The sequence below is a fragment of the Monodelphis domestica genome, chromosome 2 (assembly GCF_027887165.1).
Source record: "Monodelphis domestica isolate mMonDom1 chromosome 2, mMonDom1.pri, whole genome shotgun sequence".
Lineage (NCBI taxonomy): Eukaryota > Metazoa > Chordata > Mammalia > Didelphimorphia > Didelphidae > Monodelphis > Monodelphis domestica.
The window spans coordinates 213,844,742-213,866,732 of NC_077228.1; the positions used below are offsets into that span (position 1 = coordinate 213,844,742).

The window sequence follows — 21,991 nt, forward strand, 5'->3', positions numbered from 1 at the left end:
GAGCTAACCAACAAAAAAGAAGGTGGCAAAAGTTAGATTTCATGAAGGAGCATCTTCAATAACAGAGGATTACTTTTTTTTTTTTCAGGAAATCAACTTGAGGAAGCAGTGTGGTACAATGAATAGAATGTTTAGTTTGGAGTCAGAACTGGGTTTAATGTCTAACCATGCCACTTGCTCATGTAAGACCTTGGGCGGCTCTATTTTACCTCTTTGAGTCTTAGTTTCCTCATTTGTAAAATGAATGTAATGGATTAGATGATATCTAAAGTGTCTTCCTGATCTAAATCCATGATCCTGTGACCTATGAATCAAGGATTAAAATAGTCTAGGGCTGTATTTCTTCGTATTATTCCAGATCCTATTTAGTACCCATAGAGAATAAAATTAGGTGTCTGAAGCTGAGGTAACCTTGTTTTCTCAGAAGTACTTCAGCTTTACATGTGGAGTACAGATGGAGTAAAACTCTTCCTCTGACAAAACTCAGGTACTCAGAGGAGGTCAACTAACCTTATTATTACTGGACAAGTACCTGGGGAACAGATTAACTACAGATCCTCTAGCTATTGAGAAGAGATAGAAACTGATACCTTTATTGAAGAACATAGAGGCCATCTGTCCCATCTCCACACGGTCTGCGATTTCAAAAATATTAGGAGATCCATGTCTCTCTGCAGTTTAAGGGCAAGAAAGATAAAGATTTCAGCTCTTGTGCCTGGAAATATTTCTCACAGGAGGAGTTATTTGGCATGTTCTCTTATCAATCTGGGAGATAAAACCATCGATTGTCCCAACTCATGAGAATTTCTCTACCTCATCTACTTAAAGCAAAACATCTCACAGGGAATGTGGAAGATGTTTCTAATGGGGAATAAATGCTCATGGTCATATAGTAAAGGAACAGGAAGAAGAGTGACCTTAGGCTGATCTAAACCAGATAACAAAGAGATATGAGCTACTTCTACTTTCTAGATGTATCATCAGCACTTGTCAGAGAATATATGAAGAGGGAAATTAGCATCTTTTCAAAAGACAGAAGGAAACTTAGCTCATACCACATGATAGGAACTAGAACTCTAATTACACTAATGGAAGAAATAAACGCATGCCCACAACCCAGAGACTTACGCACAGACAAGATGGGCTGCTTCTCTGATCGATCATAGTTTTCCTGGATGAGAACATCGTTATCAGAAGCTGAAGAAGAGTCATCATCATCTTCTTCCTAAGCATAAGGGGATGGGGAGGAAATGAAAGAAGATCCAAGAAGGAAAAAAATCATTGCTAAGGATCTACTGTCTGCTTATGAAGAGGGGAAGGAAGTAGGGAGGATCACTTCAATTACATGGGGTATCTCAATTCTTCTACATCAAAAAGAAAGTTATGGTTAAATAAATGTCAGGGCATGTATAGTACAGCTCCCTGCCAAAGGAGGTTCAGATAACAAGAGTAACAGCAACCAACATGTGTACAGCCCTTTATATATATGTTATCTCACTTGAGCCTTTTACTAACATTGTGAGATATGATACTATTCCTTTTACACAGAGAAAGAAACTAGGGCTCAAAAAAGTTAAGGGATTTGCCCATGGTCATACAGTTAACAAGAATCAGAGGCACAGTATGAACCTAGATCTTCCTGATTTCATCCACTATCTATTATGCCACACTACCTCCTATAACTTCATCTATGTTCCTACAAATTGATGGCTGTACCCACAAAGAGGTGAAATGGTAGAGGCAGAGGCAGAGCCTCAAAGCTACTTTAGAATAATCACTCTCTTCTCCAGATGCATACACACCTCTGTTAAGCTTAACTTCAGGACTTGGCTGTACAAGTAGTATAAGAACTCTTCATACTTTACATGGGAGAAAAGTGATAACTGGCTCATAGTGACACATCTGCCTGAAGAACAATGTATACCTTATGGCTTTCCATCCTCTTCCAACGGAGCTGAGCATTGGCTGCTGCCATGGCTTCCATTACAAAAGTTGTGGTCATGTAACTAGAAGGGAAATCAAATGGTTAAGTGCCAACAACCAACAGAATGGAGAATGGGAGTAGTAGTGCAGAAAGTAAAATTACTTTAAATGTTATCTAAGTCAATCAGCCTAAAGTTCCTCCTTTTTTTTTAAGAGTCCTTTTCTTAATTATCTTTCTGTAGAATACAGCTGTCAGTCCTGAGGAAAAGATCCATTACTGTTTAAATGTCAATATATACATTTAATATATACTCCCAGTGGGCTGAAGAAGAAATAAAGCAAGATAAGATGATTGCTGAGGAAGCAGAATCCATGCCTGGAAAAGAAGCCACAGCTGGGACAATTCAGTTATCCATAAGAACAAAGGGTGCCTGGGAGACAAAACTACAAGGTGGTTGAGTCATAAAAGGTCCTTCAGTTTCTGGAAAGGATAGAATCAGCTCTCATCTTTCCTAATAAGGAAAAGGACAGGTAATCAACTCTCACCAATGGAAGGAATACGACATGGATAATAATTGAAAATATTTTGTTGTGTTTTTAACCCCATGTCTTAATTTTTTTAAATAGCAGCTATCTTCCTAGTCAATATCATTAATGTTAAAATTAGCAAATATTCCTATCAGATATATTAACAGAAAGGTTGCTAGATTCAGGAGTGTTCTGAAAAGCTAGACTGTGATGAAAATTTTGGCATGGGGGAAAAGATATTGTAAGTGTCTTTTTGTTGGAGGGAAGGAGGAAGGGACACATTCTTAAAAGGACAAAAAATTGGGAACCAAAAAGAAAAAAAAACATGAAAAAAAAAAGATCCAGAGCTGAAAGGGAAGACTTAGTCCAAACCCTTTTGTTTTATAGATGAGGAAACTTAGGTCCATGGAAGTTAAGTGACTTGTTCAAGGTCACACAGGTACTGTAAACCTTAAAATTTCTTAGACTTATAAATGTTGGAAATTTCAACATTGGGAAATTTCATACTTGGAAAATTCCCTATTGATAGTGGGAACTCTATTGGAATGTGAACCCCATTGGCATGGAAGGTTCCTCCTCCTCCCTTCTTAAGATTACTTTAGGACAGAAACCTTTTGCAGAACAATGGAAAGGGCTTTGACCTATGCTTAAGCATAGAACAGGAAGTTCTTTGAGTCATGATTGATTTTAGAATTGATACAATAGAGATACTTGGAATGACAGAACCAGGTCTTGGAAAATACAATTTCCACCCCACTCAGTCCTAACAGGATTTAGGAAGGGCTGCAGCAAAGGATCAAGATTTAATTATTTGAGAATATGACCTTCAACAGACATGTGCAAAGCCACAGACCTCTGGGCGGTCCTGGGTTAAGCTAGAACCACCATTGGCACAGGGAAGACATGGACAGTGATTGGTAGATGTGAGAACTGAGGGGAGGGAACTGGGATGGTTTCCTTAAAGATAAAGGGGTCTGAGGACTGAGGGGTGGTTGGTTGGAGAGGTTTTGGCTCTGAGAGGTGGTGCTCTGAGAGCTTGCTCTGAAGGAAGCTGGAGGTGGAGGCCCCTGAGACTGTTTCTCCATTTTGGTCACGTGAGTAATAGGGACTGATCTCCTTTCTTTGCCCCAGCTATCTAAGGGCTTGGGCCTTTTGGCCCAGCCTAAACAGAAGGGGTATTTAAGCCCTATTCCTTTCTCTCCCTTTTCTCTCTCCCTCTCTATCTCTAATACCTTTCTTCATCCAGTTTGTAATTAAACTCCATAAAAGGTTGACTGCTGACTTGAGTTTTCATTTAGGAATTACATAGCTGAATTCCTTGGTGACCTTAAATTAATATATATCAGTCTTTTAAAGTGATTTACATGTCACAGTACAAAATATCAAAAGTGGCATTTTAACCCAGGTCTCCCTAACTCCAACGTGATGATTATTTCCAGTATTCACTGAAGCAGAGAACAGGAAAAGGTACAAAAGAGGACTGCTTCCTTTCCAGAAACTTCTGTTGTATGATCTAGCCCCTTGCTAGGAAATAAACATTTACCTAGAAATAATCTGGCACTGAATGCTCTGTTTTATTCAGTAAACAATATTCAAAAATACTGTTTTATTCAGCAACATTAAACCATGCTGCCCGTTTATATACACCTTGCTGATGCAGCAGCTTTCAGTAGGTACTGATATAAAGGAGAAAGACTGACTTCTCAGCTAAGTAGCTTTGGAATAAAGCAGAACAGGAAAATACATGCTCAATCTCCCAAGAATTAAATGAACAACATCATCTCTTTGGGTAATCAGCTCAGAAGCAATCAGAGCCTAGAATTACCACTTTAAATCTACTATACTCCATTCCCTGGTTTGGTTTCTGAAAAGGACCCCTTGTTGAAAGCAATTACCTGCTTCACAGTGATCATTTGAAGAGATAAAATTTTGTTCCCTCGTTTTAAATAAAATAAATTTCATTTAAAATAGAATTATTTACCAATGCTCCAGAAATACAATTCATTGGTCAGATTCAAACATGAATTATGCAAGATGGATGGAATAGTACTTATTTGGAGGCCACTATCTCTCCAGCCCTCATGGTCGACCCCTCCCTCCATAACCATTTTCCATCCAAAAAGCAAGTTTCATTAAAAGCTTTATAAAGGGTAAGGGGGAACTCATATCACTGTCACACTGGGATAACAACTCCAAGGTCTCTTGGCTCCTAAGACAGTCAACAAATAAAATAGGGACAGGTCCTGAAGTTAGCCCAAAAGCAAAACTCTTCAAAGATAAAATCTGAAAAGTTTCTTCTTTGTTTGAAATCTCCTCTCCCTACCTGGTTGTTAGCATTCTGAACTCTGGCCAAATTAAACAATGCTTGTTTCACAAATTTCATTTTGCTCTCACACCTTCATGCTTTTACATATAAATTCCCTTCAAGGCACAGCTCAGTCATCACACCCTATTTGTAACCTTCCCTGATCCTTCCTTGGCTATAAGTGATCTCTCCAATTTGCTTATGTGCTTCTGATCTTTTCTATATACTTAATCACACTCTACTTAGTATTATAACTACTTGTATTTCTGCTTTTCCTAACTTCACTATAAGTTCTTTTGAAGACAGGACCTCTGTCATATTATAGTCTATCTCTACTACCCAGTTCACAGTAGTGTTTAATAAATGTTCAACCTGAATTACTGAAAAATGAACTATTTTATAACAACTCTTTAAGGTCTTTTATCTGCAACTATCAAACTATGATTTAACTGTCCAACTTTTTCTCCTTTATCAGATTCCTAAGAGATCCCTGGGGCATTCTCCTAAATTCTTAAAAAAGAAGAAAAGACAGCAGTGAAGCAAGGATGCTCATTGTTACCACTATTATTTAATATTGTACTAGAAATGTAAACTTTAGCAATTAGCGAAGAAAATGAAATTGAAGGAGTTAAAACAGGTAATGAGGAAATTAAACTATCACTTTTTGCAGATGATATGATTCTATACATAGAGAATCCTAGAGAATTAACTAAAAAAACAATTGAAATAATAACTTTAGCAAAGTTGCAGAAAACAAATTCACTTAATATCATCAGAATTTCTATATATTTCCAACAAGTCCAGCAGCAAGAATTAGAAAGAGAAATTCCATTTAAAAATCACACTACATAATATAAAATACTTGGGAATTTATTTGCCAAGACCAACACAAGAATTATAAGAACACAATTATAAAACACTTCACACAAATAAAGTTATATCTAAACAATTGGAAAAACATTAATTGCTCAAGGGTAGGCAGAGCTAACATAATAAAAATGCCAATCTTACTGAAATTAAATTATTTATTCAGTGCCATACCTATCAAACTACCAAAAAATAGTTTCTAGAACTAAAAAAATAAAATAAAATTCATCTAAAACAACAAAAATCAAAAATATCAAGGAAATTAGTGAAAAAAAACGTGAAGGATGGTAGCAAAATACTACCAGATCTTAAATTGTACCATAAAGTAGTAATCCAATCTGGTATTGCCTAAGAAATAGAATCAATGGACTAGATTAGGGGTAAATAACCTTAGCAATGTAGTGTTTGATAAACCCAAAGATTCCAACTTTGGGGATAAGAACTCACTTTTTTGACAAAAACTGATGGGAAAATTAGAAAACAGTATGGCAAAAATTAGGTATAGACCAATATCTCACACTCTATACCAGTGATGGTTAACCTTTAAGAAACAGTGCCAGGTACTTCCCCACCTTGCCCCAGACTGGGGAGGGAGAAAGTGCTCCCAGTGGATTGCTGGGCAGAGGGGTGAGTGATGAGAGGTGCATGTGGAGAGGGGGAGGAAACTGACCTAAGCATTCAGCTCTCCTCCAACTATGTGACACACCGTGAGCTAAGTTCCCCTCAAACCCCTCCTCTCCAACCCTACCAGGGGAATCACCTTCGCCACAGACTCAACAGGCAGTCATCTGTGCCACCCCCTCACATAGCATGTGAGCTACCCCTTTCCCCACCCTTACCCCAGACAAGGGAAAAAGGAAATGCTCCCACTGGCTGCTGGGGGTGGGTGGGTAGGGTGTAGGGAATACCCTCAGGTGCATGGAGAGGGGAAGGGGAACAGCTCTGCCCCAAGTTCCTCTGGTTTTCGAGTAATGAACTCCAGCAGGCAACTGCAGGCATGTCCACAGAGTGGGCTCTGTGTGCCCTTTTTGGCACACATGTCATAGGTTTGCCGACATGGCCCTATACCAAAATAAAGTCAAAATGGGTATATGATTTATACATAAAGGATGATATTATAAGTAAATGAGGGGAACACAGAATAGTTTACCTGTCAGGTCTGTGGAGAAGGGAAAAATTTATGAACAAACAAGATATAGAGATCACTGCAAGATATAAAATGAATAATTTAAACTATATTAAATTTATATGGTTTTGTACTAGAATAGAGATGAAAGCATATGATTTATCACTTGTTTATTTGAGTGTGTGTTTGGGAGTTTGGGGTTATAAGATTCACCTAAAAAAAGAGTAAAATGGAAATTTTAAAAAATAAATTCACCTAAAAAAGTTTTTGTACAAACAAAACCAATGTAACCAAGATTAGAAGGGAAAACACAAACTGAAAAAATTTCATAACAAATTTATCTGATAAAAGTCTCATTTCCCAAATAAGAGTATTGATTCTAAGGTGGAAGGTAAGGGTTAAAAAAAAATCATATGAAAAAATGTTCTAAATCCCTCTTGATAAAAGAAATGCAAATTTAAAAAACTTTGTGGTACCACCTCACACCTATCAGATTGGATAAATGTTGGAGAGGATGTGACAAATTTGGGACACTAATGCATTGCTAGCGGAATTGTGAACTGATCTAATCATTCTGGAGGACAGTTTAGAATTCTGCCCAAGGGGTTATAAAATCATGTATTTGATTCAGTAATACCACTACTGGGTCTGTGTCCCAAAGAGATTTTTAAAAATGGGAAAGGACCTACTTGTACAAAAATATTTATACCTACTCTTTTTGGGGGTAAAAATTGGAAATTGAAGAGATGTCCATCAAGTGGGGAATGCCTGAACAAATTGTGGTATATGTTGGTGATGGAATACTATTGTGCTGTAAGGAATGATGAACAGGATGATTTCGGAAAGAACTGAAAAGACCTACATGAACTGATGCAGAATGAAATAAGGAGAACTGGCAGAACATGGTACACAGAAACAGCAATACTGTGGAATGATCAGCTGTGATACTTAGCTACTCTTAGCAATACAATGATCCAGGGACTTATGACAAAGAATGCTATCCACTTCCAGAGAAAGAACTACTGGAGTTGTAATGCAGATGAAATCATACAATTTTTCACTTGTTTATTTGAGTTTTTGTATGGGGGTTTTGGTTTTATATGATTATTCACTTACAAAAATAAACAATATGGAAAATTTTGCATGACAGTATATGTGTAAACCAAATCGAATTACCTGTCAACTCCAAGGAGGGGAGGGAAAGGAGGAAGGAGACAATTTGGATTGTATAACTCCAGAAAACTTATGTGGAAATTTGTCATGACATGTAATTGGTTAAAAAAAATAAACAAATAAATTAATTAACAACAACAAAAAAAGGAAAAGAATAGAGAACACTTCAATCTCATGAGCTTTCTAGCACCTACCTTCCAATATGAATGGGGTCTTTTACCTAATAGGATCACTTTCTTGATTGTTCTACAGCCTTTAACATTACTCTTCTCTTTGATATTCTCTTTATTCTCTGATATTCTCTCTAATTTTCTCTAGGGTTTTAATGTACTGCTTTCTCCTGTTTCTTCTCCTATCTCTGTAAAGGCCTCTTCTTTGGATCAGGAAGTTGGGTGTTAACCAATTAGGCACCGGATTGAATGCTGGGCCTGGACTATGGAAGATTTGAAATCAAATCCAGCCCCAGACACTTATTAGCTATGTGACCTGAGCAAGTCACTTAACTTCTTGCCTGCCTCAGGTTCAAATGTAAAATGGGGATAACAACAACATAAGATAATATTTATAATGCATTTAGCACAGTATCTGGCACATGGTAGGCCCTTAATAATGTCTCCTTCCCCCTCCACACTTTCACTGACTATGGGTGTTCCCCCCAGAGCTATCCTGGCTCTTTTTTCTTCTTCCATTTCATTTGGTGAGTTCATCAGCTCCTATGGATTAAATTATCCTCTTTGCTGATGATTCTCAGATATGTTTTTCTAGTTCTAATCTCTCTGCTATCCTTAAGTCTCATATCTCCAACTCCTTATTAGATACCTTAAACTCAACATTTCCAAAACTGAACTCACTTTTTCTCCTAAATCCTCCCTCTTCTAAGCTTATTTACTACTGGTCCAAGACACCACCATCTCCTAATCACGAAGGCTCAAAACCTAGATGTCATCCTCAACTCCTCACTCTATCTCCCCCCATATCCAATGTATTGCCAAGTCTTGTTGATTTTATCTTTGAACATCTCTTATATATATACTCTTCTTTCTTCTGACTCTACCACCACCCTAGTGCAAATCTTCAGGACCTCATGCCTAGACTATTACAATAGCCTTTATTTGGTCTCTCTGCTTCAAGTCTCTCTAGACTCAAGTCCAGCTTCCATGTCACAAACCCTCCTCACCACTCAATAAAATCCTGGGGCTCCCTATCACCTCCAGGATCAAATACAAGATTCTGTTTGATTCTGAAAGGTTTTCTACCCTTCCAGTCTTAATTACACCTTCCTCCTCTCCACATATGCAATGATTCGGTGCCATTGGCTTTCTTGCTGTTCCTTACACAAAACATTCCATATATCCAGACTCTATACATTTTCACTGATTATCCCCCAAGACCAGCATGTTCTTCTGCTTCATCCTTGACCCTTGGCCTCCATGAAGTATCAGCTAAAATTCTGTCTTTTACAAATAGACTTTCCAAGATCCTATGGGTAAAGCTACGACTGATAACTATTCTGAAGTTCCAAGTGGTGGAAAAGGGGAGCCATACAGCTGCTAGAGCACAATTCCAACATGTTTTCCATGGAACCCATGTGTTCCATGCAACATCAATATATCATCCATCACAAGACCACAATTTCAAAGGTTTCTAGTCATAAAAGGTTATCTCCACATAACCAAAGAACGTTTGCCTACAAAATCTTCCAGTATACTTGACCTTCACACGGCAAACCTTTTTAGTTCTAAATGATTCAAATTGTTAAGATTTTTTTTAAAACTGTACTGAGGCAAAGTCTACCTTCCTATAACTTCTGCTGACAGCAACTTCTTCAGCCAAGCACAGTTACCTTTAAAGTCTTCTCTTCTTTAGGCTAAATATTCTCACATGCTTCAATGGATCCTTTGATACCATAATTTTGAGGACTCTCACCATAATTCCCACCACTGGGCAAACTCTAGCTTGTTAAAATTTTTTCTAAAAGGCAAAGCTCTGGACTAACCTCTAGACAGACACAATACTCTAGGCCCTAGTCTAGGATAAGGGGAGAAGGGCAAGAGTCACCTCTTCACTTTGTGGGATACACTCCTTTTAAGGCAGTCTAAGACAACAATAGCTCAATGATTGCATCATTACACTATTGATTCATACTGAGCTTATATTTTAAGAAAATTTAAGAAAAAGAAAATTAATCAGCAAAGAGGCACCTGAGCCAATTCAGAGTATAGCAAAGCAGAGGCATTCCCTCTACATTCTCTCCCCCATTTCAGTTTAACTATCACTTAGGTTTGCAAAAGGTAAAGATTCAGAGGCAAAGTGAAGCCTGAGACAAAAGCCACCACTCATCCTTGAGGAGAGCCAAATACCACTACTACTTCCCATTCTTCTATATTCCCCCAATATATAAACCATAAGGTTAAAGTTGAGGAAGAAAGAGGAATTAAAGTTCTAAACTTCATCTTATGATATATTCCTAAAAATATCTATTCTTTAGGCATTCATAACTCTGCCACAGCTTTCTCCTTCCTGCCTTCCTTGATACTGTTAAATAGCCCATGACTTTCTTTAATTGTAGGCTTATGCATTTATAAGTTTTTATATATGTATTTTATTTTTTAAACTCCTACCCTCTGTCTTAGAACCAATATTAAGAACTGATTCCAAGGCAGAAGAGTAGTAAAGGCTAGGTAATTAGGGTGAAGCAACTTGTTGCTGGTCATATAGCTAAGAAGTGTCTGAGGCCAGGTTTGACTCCAGGTCTGGCCTTCTATCTACTGTTCTATCTAGTTGCCCTTTATCAAAGTATTTTAAGCCCTAATGTGTTCCTTGGTCACCTTAACTTGGGAAAGGTTGCCCTGAGGATTAAGGGATAGCATTTCTTTTAGGCATGAATCACAGTAAGGTTAATTCTTGATTGTGTATTTATCTGGAAAAGATTGAAAGCAAATGATACATCTCATGCTGGCATCCCCATCACTGCAAGTGCTCCCAGTGCTTTCCCCCAGTGTCAAGTAGCATCTTCTCAAGAGATGAAAACAGACTTTAATATCAGCCTAAAAGTAAAAAGTTGGAGGAATGGTAGATCTAGTAGTAGGAAAAAAACAACATGAAGCTTAACATTCATCATATCTGCACTCCTTGCTCTTAGCACATATAACTAAAATCTGATTATATATATACTTTGATTTAGACACATTTGAGGTCATGCCTTCTCCAAGATTTCTAGTACAGCAATTCAAGGTAACCTGTGAGTATCATGCAACTTTCAGCTTCAGAGTTAAAACACACTCAGAATCATAAGGACAGACATATAGCCACATCTTACCTCATAAAGCCTAGGAAGAGGAGAAGAACTAGGCTGACAAGCCAACCAGCAGTAGCAAAAGCCTTGGGCATAGTGAGGGCACCAGTGCCCACAATCAGGTTGAACATGTACACCAGTCCCACCTGTAATCAGCAGAAAAGTGGCATTAAGGTTATGGTATTGATTCTCACATGCAATGTCTCCAAGGGTGGAGAAACAAATCTCTAATACTACTGCAAAATCTGTGTAGAAGGAACTTGTCTTGAAACCAGAGTCCTGCAGGAAACTTGCCCTATATTCAGTCAGTTATTAAGTCCTATCTTTTTTTTTCTTCATGGCCATACTTTCCTTTTTATTATACCCACTATAACCAGGGTAGCTAAGTGGCTCAGTGGCTAAAGAGCCAGGCCTAGAGACAGGAGGTCCTGGGTTTAAATCTGGCCTCAGATACTTCCTAGCTGTGTGACCCTGGACAAGTCACTTAACCCCAATTTCCTAGCCCTTACTGCTCTTCTGCCTTGAAACTGATACTTAGTATCAATTGTAAGATCAAAAGAAAGGGTTTCAAAAAAGCCCAAATGAACTACTATAACCCTGGTCTAAATTCTAATCAGCTCATGCCTGGATTATTCCATCAGCCTATTTGCCTCCAGTTTCGTCCCTACTCCAATTTATTCTATCACAAGTGTTGGAATACTGATTATATAGTTTTACTTGTGAATGAGCACCCCAGGAGCTACTCACTAACTGCACAGATAATATGAGATTCATAATTGAACCCAGCCTAAGGAAGGGCATTTCCAGTATTCTGAAAAAAAAAATTTATAATTTCTTCCCTTTCTGGAATATTTTCTTTGTCAAAACAACTGGCTTTTCCTTTTCCCAGCAAACTCCAAGGGCAATAAATTGAAATTGAACTTCTAGAATGTCATTTATAGTTGCAAGTATTCAAGGTTCTTGCTTGATGAATACTAAAAGAACTCATGAAAATGCTAACAATTGTATTTCAATGGTAAATAAATCACATTTGTACCCAAAGCTAACACAACAGAAACTCTGGGCAGAGTTGAAAAACAAGGCATAGAATAAGGCACCCTACAGTGAGTTAAAATCACAAGAGTATCCAGAAAGAAGACCTTACCACCTTCCAAGAAAATGCATTCTACATTTATCTAGGTGACAATGTGAATTTATCTCCAAGATGATTCTAGTTAAATAACTTATTCAGCTAGTTAAAAGGGTTGGCCTGGAAATGTAATCACAACCACCCAGAGAAAACGAACTGAATATCTTAGAAGGAATTAACATAGGCATTAGTCAATTCATTTGAAGTGCTGGCTCTACCAATGCCACCTAAAACTAATACCCTCTAAATGTGCTCCAGTGCCCCTCATACCATCTAAGACAAAAGTTGTACAACAAATTCAGTTAACTACAGACCTAAGTCTGTAAGGCTGAAAAAGACCAAGAAATAAGCAAAATGTTGTTATTTACTAAAAATCTTAGCATACAGTTTGCCAAGGGCTGGTATATATGGTATTATCATATACAATACAGTCAAATTCTATCTATATGGCACCTACTATTAGACAAGGATAAATAAAATTCACAGACTCCTAAGGGGCCAGGACATACAGAAACCCTCTCTAGGCTTATAATCTGACTGAAAGAGGAACACAACATACTGCAAACCTATCAAAACCACCTGAATGCATGGAAGCCACACAAGTTCCCCGTTTTCACTCCACACACAGTAGATGCATAATAAATATTTGTTAAATTTAAGTAATAAATTGTTCCTCTTTCTTTACCTAGAGGCTATCCACTTAAGCAGCCAACCTGCCTAGACCACTCCCGGAGAAGTCATGAGTCTAGGTAGTTTAGAGGTAGATATTTTCCAAGGCAACTTGAATGTCCTAAAAATAATACTTACATAGGGAGAATAAAGCTCCCCTGTTTCTGTGATTCCACCAGCCATGTTTAAGATGGGTAGAAAAGTTCTTGAAGCTCAGGCTACGGAGTTGGGATTCTTTCTTTGACGTGGCATCAACTGCTGCTGTCATCATCAAAACAAAAAAAGGAAAAGATGATTTCTTGCAGTGTTCAGCAAGAACTCCAGACTCCCTTCCCCTTACCCCCATTCCTCTTTGGCCCACAGAGAGTCACCCTGGGTAGGATCAGTTTGTCTGTCCGGATAACTACTATGATGGCTACTTGATGGCCTGCTCTTTTTCCACTAGGCTAGGCTACTAAAGGCATTATTCATAATATGGATAATATGAGTAAATGTGTATCAATGCTATATATATGTAGTTACATTATATATCGTCAGTCAATAAGCATTTACTTAGTAACTACTATACTCCAGGCATCCCTGCTAAGCCCTGGAGATAGAAAAAGAGGCAAAAGTCCTCAAGAAGCTTACAGTCTAAGGGGAGGGGGGGAGGGACAACTTGTAAACAAATAAGTATACAGAAATTTCTCATTTTTCCTGTCCTCTACCCAGCTCCTAAGACAAAGATTTCATCAGTGTGGTGGATTCCCTGGGTGGGAACTCTCTTCAACAACACAGGATCACTCTAGTCTCTGACTTAGCAGAGAAGTCCTAGGGGGGCAACGAGACACCCATGGCTTAGAGACCACGGCCCAGGACCATGTGGCCAGTGTCAGCTGCCTTACTGCCTGCAAGCCCACCATTCCACGCTGCAAACAACAGGTGCTCAATCCAAGCCACATATCCCACATATGCTCCCCAACTTCGGCCTGGCCCCGTCGAGCCTCCCCTTACACTAAGTGCTCGCATCCAGGTCCAGGTCGTTGCTCGGGCTCCAGCTCCCTCATTCCCTACGGGCCGCCGCCTGTCTCTACCCCGCCCTACTTCTCATTCCCAGCCTGGGGCTCAAGCGGCAGTTAGCGATGCGCAGGGCCGGCCAACAGAGAACAGTTCCTCCGCCCCACTTCACCCTCACCCTCAACCTCTACCCCCGCCGCCGACTCCACAGGCCCCAGCAGACGGATCTACTCAGCAATCGTCTTCCGCACGGAGACTACGCACAGCGAGACCACCCTTTCCGTACACGTCCAGTCACGGGAGAGGTGGGGAGGAACGGAGGCAAAGCGGCGGACACGGATTGGCTCCAGCGAAGGAGAAGGGGCGGGAACAGGGCGGAGGCAGAACGGCGGAAATGCAGTCTGTGCTGGTGTACGCACGTTTGGGATCGTGGCTTGGCTCCGGGATCCGGCTTTGACAAGTGGTCCAGAAGCTTGACGGTGGGAGCGGGCTTCTGGGTCCGAGGCTGGGGGCGATGGGCAGGCGGCTCGGGGATAGCACCGGAGGCCTGGGGGAGGGGAATCAGCTTTGGGACGGGGCTTGGTCACGACCGATCTGACGATTGGAGCCCCGGGATGGAAAGTCTATTGACCCTGCAGTCTTTGCTGTTTCCGGGGCTTGCCTGGAAGACCGACTTCTCCACATTTTTTAAATAGATTGGACTGGGTGAAAGGTCCTGCCTCTGCCACCAGTGAGCCTTCGGACAAGTTAGATTTAACCTCTGGGCCACAGTTTGCTCACTTATAAAATGGACTGGGAAATGGAGGCAAAAGTATAGTGTTCCTGAGATTGTTACTAATATTGATAATAAAAATATGTATTATTACATGGACACAAAAATGTAAAGCATAAAGTCCTACATGCAAGCCGTAGGTATAGGTACAGCACTTATAATTTCATTGCCATAGAGCTCTCTCTCTCTACAAATGCAGATGGTACCTTCGTTGAAATTTATCCACTTGAGAGAATTATTTAAAGCCCTAAGAGGTTGGTCGATTTACCCAAAGGTCACACAGCCAGTGAATATCAGAGAAGGAACTTGAATCTGGGAGAGCTATCTATCCATTGGCCATGCTACCTCTCATGCAAATAAAGCCTTATTCAGATTATAGGGAGTATGTGGCAATGTTACTATAGTCAGTCAATCGGTAAGCATTTATTAACCGATTACTACATGTCAGGCACCTTGCTAAGCCCAGGGGATACAGAAAGAGGCAAAAGACAGCCCCTGCCCTCCAGGAGCTTATAGTCTAATGGGGGAGCCGATATTTCAATTCAATAAACATTTATTAAGCTCCAGTTATGTGCTAAGCACTGTGGAAAAGGCAACCTTTGTTCACAAGGAGCCTACAATTTAATAGGATAGATAAGATGCAAATAAGTACATACAGAGCAAGCTATATACAGAATAAATGGGAAATAATTAATAGGGAAAGCACTGAAATTAAGAGGGATTTAGGGATAGTGATAATATTAATAAACCAGGGGTTGTTTGACTTTCAGGATGTTGGCCACATAAGGAAAGGGCTGGAAGGGGAGCAATTTTACAAAGAAGAAATCCCTTGAGGATCTTGTATTTGCCTGATAGCATCTTTCTGGTGTAACCATGAGGGTGAATCAAAACACAATGCTTCTGGGACAGAAGGTGATCCTGGTACCCTACACCACGGAGCATGTACCCAGGTAATATCCTCTCCTACTGTCTGGGAGTTGTAACCATTATCACCTATGTAATATAATGTCAGGTCAACAAAAATTTATTAAATATTTAATTGGGGAGGAAAAAGCAAAAAAAGCCCCTAAACTCCCAAACTTTTATTAAATGCCTCTTGTGTGCCGGACACAGTACTAAGTGCTGGAATTATGAAGAAAGATAAACAATCCAGACTCTCAAGGAGTTCATAGTCTAATGTTATAATATAATGTTCATATTGATAGGTAAGGATTATCTTAGATTCTGTACCTTTCTTCAAAACTCAACTCAGGTCTTTATATAGAACTAGGTTTTAACTTCCCCCAGGCTCCTTCTTGAAACTACTTGATATGTACTTTGAATTTATTTATCTATGGTTATGTTGGATTTCCCTCAACCCCCTTCCTTAGACACACTACTGCCCAGCAGAATGTAACATTCCTTGATGACAGGGACTAGTTCATTTCTCTCTTTTGTCTTCATATATCCATTTCCTAGCATAATGTCTTATAATAGGAACTTAGTAAATATTTGAGGAATAGAATTGAGTACCCCATAACCAACCCTAAGCTTCAAGAATGTGGATAACTTAAAGGAACAAAAGAAAAGCCTCATTCTTTTTTTCCTGAAAGGGTATTTGGTCACATGAAATAAATTTTAAAGGGAACTGCAAAAGGAAACCACATGTGAGGTGAAAGACCCACTAGTGACCCCATGAGAAGTACTTCCTTCCCCATTAATGCACTTGATTTCATTTTTCATTCTCAGACCTTTCAGAAGATGTTTTACACAAAATTTAAATTTCCTTTAAAGTCATCTATATTATTGGAGTGGGGGTGATCTAGGACCTAGCAATTCAGAAGACTTCAGGTACTATCTTCTCATTTGCTGACCAGGTTAGCTAAATCCAGAAGACTGAAGCATTTTCATCCTGGAAAATGTAAGCCCCTAAGGGAAGGGGCTATCTTATTTTGTCTTTGCATCTCTAATACAATTGAATTGCAGTGTATTTGGAGTGACACCCCCCAACGCTGATGAAATAATGGATTTTTTGATGTTTGACAAAGGAGAAAAAAGAACTTGCTCTCTCATCCCTGATTATCAGTAATGTTTTATTGGTGTCAGTGATAAAGCTCACTTCCCGAAATCCTGACCTCACCCTATCTGAGGTTCCTGACATATTGGTACATTAGCATCAGATTAATTTTTAAAGCCAGTACAGTTTCTGGCTACAGAATTTATTCCTTTAAGGGAGCAACAGAAGAGTATCTGGTGGATTGCTGAAGTCTGCATTGCTTGTACTTCTCCAGTAAGGGGTTAGGAACAGATATGAACCAAACCATTGGAAAGGGTTGGTTGTAGCCTGACTTTGTGGACACTTGCCCAGTGACTTTGAAAAGGTCAATTTACCATGCTTTACTTTCACTCAGGAATTTCTGGAATGTTTGTACCTTAGGCCAATCCTCTTTCATAATTCCTTCTAAGAGACAGGAAGGACTGAGCTGATCCTTTTGTATGATCTCCTAGGACTGGCCTAACCTCAGTGGCTAGCACCCTTCATCTTATCCTTTATGGGTAACTCAGAGCCCTTCCATTGGTCCTTTTCCTAACCCCTTGACACTGGACTCTGTGTAAAGTCTCTGAGCATTCCTACCACCCACAACCCCCAGAGTTCCAGGCATAGCCATTGGGCCAGGTTACCTCATCTCTTAAATTTTGCTTAATTTTCTCTCAGATATCATGAGTGGATGAAGTCAGAGGAGCTGCAGCGGCTGACAGCCTCAGAGCCTCTCACTCTGGAGCAAGAATATGCAATGCAGCACAGCTGGCGAGAAGATACTGATAGTGAGGCATTGAGGGCAGGGATGTGGAGAGACTTATGGGAAGCCTGGGTCCCTATGCTGTCATATTCTTCCTTGGTGGCTCTTTGGGAGTTGTCTATTTACTTCTCCTCAGCATTTTTATCAATTTGGTCAAATACTACAGCCTGGAAAAAAAAATGGAAGGGGGTTCTTTTGAGCTTGACTCAGGTGGGAGGCAATGAATCTAGGATTGGTTTAGACAGCAAATCTGCTTTCTTCAGACCCCAAATCTAAGCACCATATCTTCACCAGCTAGAATGACTGTATTGTAGTTTCTTCCTTAAGCCTGCTGAGCATGGCCACATTTGGAAAATGGCTGGGTTTCATGCCACCAACAAGCTTGAGGTTTATCTTAAGGAGGCTCTGGACCTTACTGACTCCAGAGGTTGGGAAAACCTTGCTATCTTTGGGGGGAAGAGTGAGAAGATATATTTTGGAGGTCTGCTTTGCAAATCAAAACCTCATCTGTCCACCAGAATGTACCTTCATTGTACTGGATGCAGAGAAATGGCAGGCACATGGAGACTCAGCTGAGGAAAACTGCATGGTGGGAGATGTGAACCTGTTTCTTACTGACTTGCGGGACCCAGCTTTGGGGGAGATTGAAGTCATGATTGCTGGTATGATTCATTTTGCCTTACTGTTCCCTTGTTTTTCATCTCCTAACATTGCCTTAATCTCTTCTTCTTGGTCCCCAGTCTTTGAAGCTGATTGTGTCCTTAATTAGCCTGCAGAGCTCTGGGCTGAGTCTCAGGTAGCTGGCTGGGTCTAGGGTGGCTACTGACATATACCATGTCTATTGCTAGGAGACTTTCACCTGAACAATGGCCCTTCAGAGTGTCTTGACACCTTAATCTCACTTTTGCTCAGATGTTGCCTTCCTTTCTTCATAATAGAATTATAAGGGAATTCCCATATAGTCCAACCCCATTATTTTATAGATAAGAAAAAGTGAGCCTTAGAGAAGTGACATGATTTGTCTAAGCTCACCTTGGAACAAGGAACAAGATCTATGTTTTCTGATGCTTTCTTCATGCTATTGTGGGTCAGGATTTTGGATTAGGATTAGACATTCTGAAGGCTTCCCTGGAGCCAGGAAGTCAGGAGCCTTTCCCCCTACTTCTCAAACTTCAGTGTCTCCCAAAAGAATCACTCCCATCTCTCCCATTTCCTGCAGAGCCCAGCTATCGAAGAAAGGGGTTTGGCACAGAGGCAGTTCTGATGATGATGGCTTATGGTAAGGATGAAGGACCCAGTCAATCAGTGGCGCTGTGTATTCAGGGGAGTGGGGAGAGTAAACATTTGTTCTGGGATGAAGTGTTGGCTCTGGAGCTTAGACTTAGACCTAGCTTTTACACTGCTGGATCATAAGCTAGGGACTGAATGACCACTGCTTCCCACCTATAAGGTTTTGTTGAAGCCATGGAGAGGGGCCAGAACCGAGGAGGAAGGGAAAGGGAATGCTTTTTTGTTTTGTCATTATTAAAATGTTTGTTCCTTTTTCTCTGCCATACCTTGGAAGGAGTGACCACGTTAGGTCTTAACAAGTTTGAAGCTAAAATTGGACAAGGCAATGAGCCTAGTATATGCATGTTTAAAAAGCTTCACTTTGAGCAGGTAAGAGTATTAGATGGGGAGGGGGAGGGGAGGTGTTGGAAAGTGGGGGAGTGGCGCAGTGTTAAGTTCAGTGGTTAGAGGCTGAACCCTAATTTTCTTCATACTTTCATCATATAGGTGGCTATGAACAACATCTTTGAAGAGGTGATACTGAGGCTACTGATGAGTGAGCCAGAGAGACAGTGGCTTCTGCAACAGACCAGCCACGTAGAAGAGAAGCAGTACAGAAACAGGAGCTGGTAGTTGACCATCTTCCTGGAGTCCTACTAGCCTGCCTCATCTTAGCTATACACTCCCAGCCTCTCCTACAAAGACTGGACCCTTATAATCCTAGTTTACTCAAAGGCTTTTCCAGGAAAACTGTTCTCTCCAGATGGCCTATAGATTACTGGACTTGATTGAACTTGGCTTTTGCTGAACTAAAGACAGATAAGACTCCATTTGGAATCATTTCATCGGATCACAATTAAATCTTTCATGGATCTCTTCTCCCCTGAGGCAGTGTTAGGAATGGATACAGGCAGAAGCCTGAAGAGCTCTGGAGAATGGCAAGTTTGGAAGAGAAGGGAAGAACCCAGAGGAATTGCTGGAACTGGCCCTGTGACCTGGACTGAGACAGAGGACTATGGGTCACTCTCCAGCTTCTCCTTGCTCTCAGCCTCATGGCACACTGACCCTGATATTAAGTTCCAGTCAATAGAACTGGGGGGAGTCCAGAACTATTAAAACTGCACTAGAGCCATGCTTTCCTGCCTAGGAAAAGCCCAACCCTGGATTTACCCGCTGCTCCCTATACGACCACCAGGGGGCAGTGGAGGAGCAAACCCAGAGAACCTGAGCTGAGTGGGGAATCCAAACAGGATGCTGGAGATAGACTGGCTCTAGAGTGCTCAGAAGTGGGGAAACCACCCCTAGAATGGCTATGGCCTCTATTCTGGCCATTCTGAAAGTACAGGGCTGTTCCCAATGCATTAAAAAATACAAGCATCTCCTAAATTTGATTACACATCTGAAGATGGGAGGCCTAGGAGCATTAATATCTTGACAGGTAGGGGAATAAAAATCCACACCCGCCATCTTTGAACTGAACTCAGTCTCCACCCTATCTCAGCCACTCCACCCCATTCTTGACTTAGCCAAAGAACCCCCAGGGCACATATTTCTTCCTTATCCTGGTATGTGAAGCTGGGAGGGGCCCTGATCCCATACAGTTCCTGACAGTCTTCACATTTAATAGCCAGAGGTTTTCAAGCAGTAGGGGCAGGGATTTGGAGCCAAAAGGTTGAAGAGTGGGTTAGGCTTGAATGCCCAACTTCCAGCTTCTAACCCAATTTATGGTCTTGACATTTTTGCAGACATAAAGGTAATAGCACTGCTTTTGAGGCCCTTGGGAGAATTATAATCTTTAACCATAGTTTTAGTCTTTGACCTCTCATTCATTTATGGGATTTAAAGAGTTGGAAAGGCCCTTGAAGATGTTCTAATCAGCTCCTTTCATTTTAAGATGGGGCAACTGACACCCAGGACGCTCCTTCTCCAAATTAAATACAGCTATTACAGCAACTGAATACAACTTGTAGAATGAACCCTTCCCCTCTCTGCACATTTAGAGAAGGGACTGGGCCAGAATCAGAGAAGAGCATTGAACCTTCTTTATTCCTTTTCCCATGAAATGGGCACCAATGCCAGTTACCCCTGTAGATACTAGACTCCAATAACTTCTCATTTAATAAATAAAACTAGGGAGCAGGGGGCCAACCTCTACAATCTAGGAGACTTCTCGCCCCTGCCTTTTTTCAGAGAGGGAGAACATGATGCCCTCATTCTTTTAACCTTTTGACTTTTATTGCCCCCAAGCTGCTGCTTTCTGTACAGTATGTGCTGGGGTTAGAGGAACAAATCTTAATAAGAGTAAGGCTCACTGCTACAGCCAGATAAGATAATATCATTGGAGCTGACTCAGGGTCTCACCATTCCCAGGAATCTATGAACCACCAGACCAGGCAGACATTAAGCCAAGTCCTTGCATTCCCACCTACCTCCCCCAGCCCAGGGCTTAGTGCCTCCTAATAACCCAGGCACAACTCTACAAAAGGCCTAACCTTTTCCCCTGCCTCATTCCAGACCTCTATTCTAATCACCTAGGACTCCACATTCTTCACTGTGCCAGACTAAAGTTTCAACTGTAGGGGCCCCAAAGGTAAATCTGAGCCGTGACTGATGGTGAGGGGTGTGTATGGGAGTAGAAATTTTTGTGCCTGGGATAAGAAAGCTGGGAAACGGGTGTGTATGGCGTGGGGGGAGGGGGGGAGAGGTGAGTTGGTCTGGGGAATTCATTGCAATCATGTGGTTGTTTCCTATTTTAGTAATGAGGTGCTAAATTTTTTCTCTAACTGCTGAAGGATTAAAAGTTTTGTCAGTGACTTTTGCATCCAGAAGACAATGCCCTTGTTTTATCCACCATGGTTACTCCACTGAGATACGTACCTGTTCACATTGACTTGGATTTAGCTTGGACACCAAAGAGCCCATAAACCTGGTTTAGCCTAGCTAAGTATATAGTGCAGAATTCTGTGAATGAGGGCAAGTAGTTCAAGAACCTGATCTACTGTTTTCTAAACTCATACCTCCTGTCTTAGAATTGGTATTATCAGTTCCTAAGCTGAAAAGTGATAAGGGTTAGGTAAATGGGGCTAAGTGACATGCCTAGGATCCTTCAGCTAAGTGTCCGAGGGAAGATTTGAACCCAGGATTAACCATCTCCATTTT

General features: G+C 40.6%; 2 protein-coding genes across 9 annotated transcripts in view; one reads left to right on the top strand and one right to left on the bottom strand.

Annotated features, from left to right (window-relative positions):
* TMEM104 (transmembrane protein 104) overlaps positions 1 to 14,321 on the bottom strand; it is an 86,497-nt gene extending 72,176 nt beyond the window's left edge. For 2 of the 8 annotated variants that reach the window (XM_007482686.2, XM_007482684.2), the window contains exons 1-6: positions 14,009 to 14,279; positions 13,154 to 13,276; positions 11,242 to 11,363; positions 1,925 to 2,006; positions 1,129 to 1,225; positions 591 to 671 (exon numbers count right to left, since the gene is read on the bottom strand). In XM_007482686.2, the coding sequence (XP_007482748.1) occupies positions 591 to 671; positions 1,129 to 1,225; positions 1,925 to 2,006; positions 11,242 to 11,363; positions 13,154 to 13,198 (427 nt within the window). In that variant the 5' untranslated portion in view covers positions 13,199 to 13,276; positions 14,009 to 14,279. Of the gene's footprint in view, positions 1 to 590; positions 672 to 1,128; positions 1,226 to 1,924; positions 2,007 to 11,241; positions 11,364 to 13,153; positions 13,277 to 14,008 lie in introns of all 8 variants that reach the window. The other 6 variants (XM_007482685.2, XM_056817196.1, XM_001369714.4 and 3 more) reach the window with 6 other exon arrangements.
* Positions 14,322 to 15,593: 1,272 nt separating this feature from the next.
* On the top strand, positions 15,594 to 21,660 carry NAT9 (N-acetyltransferase 9 (putative)). Its single transcript, XM_016430667.2, has 6 exons — positions 15,594 to 15,733; positions 17,479 to 17,588; positions 18,082 to 18,225; positions 18,783 to 18,842; positions 19,128 to 19,222; positions 19,340 to 21,660. Exons 1-6 carry the CDS (start codon positions 15,657 to 15,659, stop codon positions 19,463 to 19,465), a joined length of 612 nt encoding a protein of 203 aa, XP_016286153.1. The 5' UTR covers positions 15,594 to 15,656; the 3' UTR covers positions 19,466 to 21,660.
* Positions 21,661 to 21,991: the final 331 nt, after the last annotated feature.